At 43.3% G+C, this 6,540-nt stretch overlaps 1 protein-coding gene across 11 annotated transcripts; it reads left to right on the top strand.

The window, feature by feature from the left end:
- The first annotated feature begins 1,572 nt into the window (after nt 1-1,572).
- Nucleotides 1,573-6,540, top strand: LOC113080547 (unconventional myosin-IXb-like). Of its 11 annotated transcripts, none has more exons than XR_003281896.1 (15): nt 1,574-1,659; nt 1,842-2,012; nt 2,132-2,173; nt 2,252-2,363; nt 2,445-2,518; nt 2,607-2,799; nt 2,949-3,077; nt 3,145-3,250; nt 3,339-3,470; nt 3,562-3,685; nt 3,899-3,946; nt 4,657-4,772; nt 4,847-4,986; nt 5,079-5,140; nt 5,426-5,469. XR_003281896.1 is itself a non-coding variant. In XM_026252706.1 (15 exons), the coding sequence occupies exons 1-14, from the start codon at nt 1,645-1,647 to the stop codon at nt 5,135-5,137; spliced, it is 1,449 nt and encodes a 482-aa protein (XP_026108491.1). In that variant the 5' UTR covers nt 1,574-1,644; the 3' UTR covers nt 5,138-5,140; nt 5,426-5,556. The 11 variants fall into 11 exon arrangements, 9 of the variants coding, with proteins under 9 accessions (XP_026108487.1, XP_026108491.1, XP_026108489.1 ...); XR_003281895.1 differs by lacking the exon at nt 5,426-5,469 and adding an exon at nt 5,305-5,383; XM_026252706.1 differs by having other exon boundaries at nt 4,847-4,974; nt 5,426-5,556.

Raw genomic sequence — 6,540 nt, forward strand, 5'->3', positions numbered from 1 at the left:
CTTCACTGTGAATTCTGAAAGCTCAATGGCCTGTAAAACTGGATTTACAGGATAACAAACTAAAATCTCAAAATGCCATGGCAGACAAATTTCAGACTCTGGACTTTTCAACTGTTCTTTACTCTTTTTCAAGTAAATAATCATCACACTTTTTAATTACTCAGTTTGGGATAAATAAAGTGAAGCATTGACCCACTTCAGCTTCCTTTTAAGGTGTTACCCTACACAGGAAGAAGGAACTTTCTCCTTGACCATGTGACAGGGCTACTCATTATGCCATTATCTAATCAGCGGAAATGGTTATGTTCCTGTACACTAAACTGTGCTGCATAAAATTAAGACATTTGCCTGTGCTCATACATTTTTTTGTAGAAGCAGCCCAGCACTGAGGGTGGCACTGATAAAGCGAAGGCCAGCACACTGAAGGAAAAAGCTCATGACAGCCAAAGCCTGCAAGATGTGCCATCTGTCCAGCCATCGACCCCAGAGAGGTACTGTCACACCTACCAGTATTACCAGTTTAACTATCTTCTGGTGTTGCTAAACCGTTGCTTGTCCTAGACAGAACAGATTGTAGATTAAAGCAGTTTACTCTAACATCCTCTACAGCAGAGAGAATGTTAAAATGTTGAGAATGTTATGTTAAATGCATTGTGTTATGACTTGCTTGTTTTTATGTCCTGTGAAGTTGAGCATAGCTACAAATTAACTTTCACATGTTTCATGTCTTTGCTTTATCTGAAAGACTTTCTTTCTCATCCAAAAAATCTTATCTGTATTAGAATGTGGTCACACAGGAAATCTGACTCATTGGTACTCATGGGAAAATATGGCCTGTGATTTACCCTCAGCAGTGCTGACTCGTACGTCCGACTCCTGGCATAGTTTACAGATTCCCTTTTATAGATGCACAGCATCTGCAATGAGAAAAATGGAGAATCCTGAAATTCCGTAGTCTGTGAAAGTTTGGCATCTCAATGTTGCTACAACTAAACTTTATGCAATGGTGCATTTTTGTTCAACAGGACAACAGGGGTTTTTCAGAAAGATTCTGAAGAAGCGTCCACATAAAGAAGCTCAGACGCCGGAAGATGGAGACCTGAGCCTAGCTTCCTTTTTGGATCAAAAAGAAGGTACACACTGCAGAGACCACATGTGATTCTTTTAAATTGTCATACTTTTACTCCATTAATGTTTTTTTTTATGTTTTGTTTTTGATAGCAACTTCTCCATCACGCTCGCCACAATTCAAAACCTAATGCGAGTCGACCCACTCGGACGGCCAGCATCAATATCAGTCACTCAGCAACTCGGGCCTCTGAGCGGTGCAACTCCTCGCTCAAACCGTGTGATCACCAATTCGAATGAGCTACGCCATCTTGATGAGTTCCTAGGCAATCAGGTCTAAAGAATAGATAGGAATGGAAGATGTTTGATTGTGTGGTTATGCATAATAGTGCAATCAATTGATGAGTGATTGAAGACTGTTAAGTCATGTTTATAATGTATACAATTTTCTGAAAAGCTTTATTCTTTCTCTTCTGTGGTGTAGGTGAATGATCTGCGTTCAAGGGAAAGCAGCTTTCAGGAAACAGAGCACATCTTCATTACCGCCACAATGCAGTTCAGAGAAAACATCAAGGGATGTACTCATTCTCTGTGAGTAGAGCTAATACAACACTCCCTAAAACTACAACCCAAACACTACAGTATATACCAAATATGCCATGACCTATCTATGATGCCACTACACCAATTTGTTGGTTTGCTAGGTCAATATGTATTATGGGTATAAAAAGAAACTTGTAGTTCATGTTATTCATTTCTTCTTCACCCAACAGAAACCACAAATTGGGTACGAGGCTTTGATGAAGAGCTACCACAATAAAGTGATCAATCTAGCTGGAGAAAAGCAGAAAGGTGAGGTGCCACTGGTGGTCAATCTCTTCCAGTCAGTTCTGGACGGCTTCATCAGAGCGGAGATTAAAAAAGAAGAGGCCGAACCAGCCAAGGTGAAAGTTCATGCATGCCCTGTTACCCTCTAGACTTTCATTAGCTGATTTAAATGGAAGTTATTTATCATTTGAATGCATGTTATCCTTTTGACTTACCTCGGATAAATCTGTCTCAGCCCCCCAAAGGTCGTAAGATGAGAAGGAAGAAGGACAAGGGCGTAAGTATCCTTTCATCCTTTCATATTGACACTGCTTTGTGAATTGTGAAGGAATGTAAACATCTTGTCTGAATTTAGTTGGAGAATCCATTGGACCATGTGTTTACGAACTACCAAGTCAACATTATGCAGTCTTGTGATCAGTGCACGTCCTACATCTGGGGCATGGAGAAGGCCTACATGTGCAGTTGTGAGTATCTCTGATACATGCCCTATGGATTTGCTTCCATTCAGGCTGAGAACATTGTATGATGAGTTCCTTCTGTTTCAGATTGCAAAATGGTTTGCCATAAGAAGTGCATTTGTAAAATCGCCATAGACTGCTCTACTTTCTGCTCTAAGAAGGTAAGAATCCAATCTTCTAAGCAGTTTGGAGAAGCAGTCATTTCGAAATCTTGTTCAATTGGTCGACCTTTGTGTGCTGTGGGTCTAGTGTGATGATGAGCCAGGATCACAACACTTTGGTGTTCGTGTGGGCCACCTGGTCAACAACAAGACCCCTGTGCCAATCGTTCTGGAGATAATGATGGAACACGTGGAAATGAATGGCCTGTACACAGAGGGCATTTACAGGAAGTCCGGCTCAGCCAATCGCATGAAGGAGCTACACCAGCTGTTGGAAACAGGTGAGCTATCATGGATGGTACCAGAATTCATTGGCACACTGGGAAGACGACCTCTCTGTAGTCTCACACAGTCATGTTTTGTAGCTTATCCTGCCCACTCTTGATAACTTTATTAAATAACCCTGTTTAATGACTGCATGTTTGTGTAGGCCCAGAGAACGTTTGTCTTGAGGATCACCCAATCCATGCCGTAACTGGCCTGGTCAAACAGTGGTTAAGGGAGTTGCCTGAACCGCTCATGACCTTCACGCACTACAACGACTTCCTCCGTGCAATAGGTTGGTCCCCACAACACCCTTTTGGTAGCCCTTAGACATGCTGTAACTCTTTTGTTGTCCCTCATAGAACTGCCTGAAAAGCAAGAACAATTGCAAGCCATTTACAGAGTTTTGGAACAGCTTCCGGCTGCCAACTTCAACACCTTGGAGAGACTCGTTTTCCATCTTGTCAGGTACAGATGACTACATGCAGTCGAACAAATTCTGTTAGTGCAAAACCATGTAGCTAGCCATAAAGTTAACGATCTGGTGTCATTTCAGGGTTGCAAAGGAGGAGAAGAGTAATCGGATGACGCCAAACTCTCTAGCCATTGTTTTTGCCCCCTGCATCCTCCGTTGTCCGGACAGCGCTGACCCACTCATGAGCATGAAAGACGTCGCCAAAACCACCACGTAAGGACTTCATATCCACACTGCAAATTAGAGAGTGTTGTTAAGAACAATGTGAATGAAGTCAAAAGACTTAACCTTTACCTTTCCTCAGTTGTGTGGAGATGATACTAAATGAACAAATCCGGAAATACAATGAGAAAATGGAGGAGATCGAGCAGCTGGAATACGCTGAGGCACTGGCAGTCAATCAGCTCAAGCTTAAAAGACGAAACACGGTACACATGACTTACCTGTCCTAGCAGGATGTCTTCTAGCATTGCTGTATAGTTATTTGAAAGTGGTTTGTCTCCTGATGCCTGTGGAAAAACGTCTATATTTCGCCCCCTGAACAATCACTTTTTCCAACAGTCTGCAACCTTCCATAAGGCTCCTACAGAGAGTAATTTTCGCAACACTTTTTTGCTTCTCGTTTTTATGTCTTTATGTAGAGCTGGAATTTACCTCTCAGGTTTATCACTCCTTACAAAGAAGTGGCGGTACGTATGACCCTGTGGTGTTGTGAAGCCCAGTGGTTTGGCATGTTCATGCATCCGGTGTGCATGCCTCACCAATACTAACTCAAACCACTGCATGTGTTAGTGTTAGTTTAGATCTGTAGACAAGGGTGTCGGGTGGATGTCGGTGTAGATGTGTGCTGGTTTTGGTTGGGCATTGCAGTGAATGGCATGAATTTCAAAGCTACGCAAAGTAAACTGCTGAAGATTACACAATAGGGGGATTCTGTAATGTTTCTTGTTTGTATAAATGCAGACAATAATGCAGAAAGATAAGCAGTCAGGTTTGACTGTTAATCTTTGTTTTTGGTTTCTACAAACCTTTGAAACTCATGCCATTGTAACTTAGAGACTTTTTTAATTGTGTTTAGTTCCACAATATAATATAACATCCATCCAAGTGTTTGAAATTCTCTCCAGTAGACCTTTTCTCTTTCTCCAGATTGACTCACCTTTGAAACATCTCTAGCACTCCTCATTTTCAATCCACAAGGGATTGTTTTTCCCCCTTTTACCTCGTAGACTAACCAAATGGGCACAGACTTGAGTCCAGTGAAAATACTTAGTACTGTAGTCCCTTTACTGAAGAACCTCCTGTCTTTATGTGCTTCCTTTTTTATGGCAACATGGGGAAAAGCATGGATTCATCTGTCTTTATCTCCAGTTGAAGATTGTATCTGTTTGAACTCTAGATCCGGGAGACGCCAGGTTCCGACCTTTGTGCTGTACCTGAGGATGAGCCCCTGGATTCAGATACAGAAGCTGAGCGAAGCCTGATGGAGCGGATCAAGTCCATCAAGCAAGAAAAGTATGTAAATGTAGAAGTAGTCTCAGGACCACATTGCATGACTCTTGAACGTCTTTTTCTGGTTTATGTTGCAGAGAGGACCTTGCCTGCAGGCTACCTGAACTAGAACAGCCCGGTTCTGACCAGGAGAACCTGGACTCGGAGGCATCTGTCAGCTCTGAGAGCCTGTTGGATGAGCGAGCAGTCTGTTCGGACACGGAAGGTCAGTATTAAGGTACAGACTCTCTTTGTTTCTGACCAGTCCTTTGGTTTTCCTCTGCAGTAGTCACCCATGTGTGGGTCCTGTCCTTGTTGTGTGTGGCGCAGGTCTGGACGGGATGCTCCTGGCACATTTAAAGAGGGTGGCGGTGCCATCCGCTCTGTAGCAGGTTGTGATCTCATCTAACCCAAGTGTTTTTATGTGCATGTTTGCGGTGATGGAATAAGACGCTGCATGTTGACTCTCTTTTATGACTGTTGGTGGCATATCTTGGGTTCTGCTCTGGGCTTTCTTCTACTTTGGGGGTTGATTGGTTCTCTTTCCCTGTTGTAGGACAAACAATCGTAATCCCAAGATTATCCAAACCAGCTTGCCTTCCTAAGTCTGTCACCCTGGCCCAAGGAGGCAGCACATGGGCTGACGCCTCCTCTCTTCCTTCACTGTCTTCTCCCAGGCTTCAGCTCCAGCGTCGCTGCCCTGTCATACCCCAAACGGTCAAGCTGCCCCCAGGAGTCTTGTGCCACCCGGCTGTACAGTCCCTCCCTCCCCGCAAAGCCCGGTCCCTCACCCTCGTCCAGCGGCGCGAGCAACCGGGCCGCCGCAAAGACAGCATCCAGTCCCTCTACATCGCCGCTGGAGTAGATCTCCTCTTCCCGCCTTCACCTGCAGCCTCAGACACCGCCAGCGCACAGGAGCTCCAGACCTCCTCACGACGTTTCTCAGACCCAGACATTGCTTTCGTAAAGGACGAGGTTTGAGTTGCAAAGTGGCATGCTCTCGAAAGAGCAATTTGATTTTATTGACGTCATTGGCGCGGACTACTTGCCCCGGTCATAGTGACTGATAAAAGAGAATGGTCTCACCTAGCACTTTTCCATACTAATAATATATTGGATTTTTAAAGATACTTTTTTTAAGACTCAGATTTGGGCGGCATATAGGCATTGACATGCATCAATGCTTTGCTTTTTTTTTAACAGTCTTGCACCTTTGTGTCTTTTTAACGAAGATGAAAACTAATTCAACCATGAGGAGTGATCCCTTGATGGTGTTTTGTGGATGGATTTATTCATACACCCAAAGCTTTGTTCATCTTAAATGGACTTTTAAGTTGTAGATCCTACTTCAATTCCTGCACAAGAACTCAATGGACAAGTTTTGACTAGAAGGGGGAAGGATGCAGCACTAGCCACTTTCCTCTCGGACCAGAATGCCATAACCGAATGCAATTTTACATCATAACTCAGAACTTTTTCTTCTTTTCATTTTGGTAAACGATATGACACTTTGGATCTGCGTGGATGTCTGTTCAGAATAGCTTTGTGTAGGACAGTTATTGGCCAAGCCATTGTGTTGAATACTAAAGTCAAGAGTTACGAGTGTTGTTGATTGTTGAATGAAAAGTATGGAACGAATGCCGGCTGGATGTCTATGATGTAAATTACGTTTTGCATCATGAGGACCGTATGTGCCTACTAGTATCGCTGTTTTTGAGTCCTCAGTGACGTTTTTTGCATTTAATGGAGAAATGAAACTAATTATTTTCCTACAATACAGTTTGTACTTGCC

This window comes from Carassius auratus, unplaced genomic scaffold, assembly GCF_003368295.1.
Source record: "Carassius auratus strain Wakin unplaced genomic scaffold, ASM336829v1 scaf_tig00031568, whole genome shotgun sequence".
Classification (NCBI taxonomy): Eukaryota; Metazoa; Chordata; class Actinopteri; order Cypriniformes; family Cyprinidae; genus Carassius; species Carassius auratus.

Coding starts and splice junctions, on each gene's coding strand:
- LOC113080547 (XM_026252701.1), top strand. Junction 2,519..2,606: donor CTACTTTCTGCTCTAAGAAG/GTAAGAATCCAA, acceptor CTGTGGGTCTAG/TGTGATGATGAGCCAGGATC. Junction 2,800..2,948: donor ACACCAGCTGTTGGAAACAG/GTGAGCTATCAT, acceptor ATGTTTGTGTAG/GCCCAGAGAACGTTTGTCTT.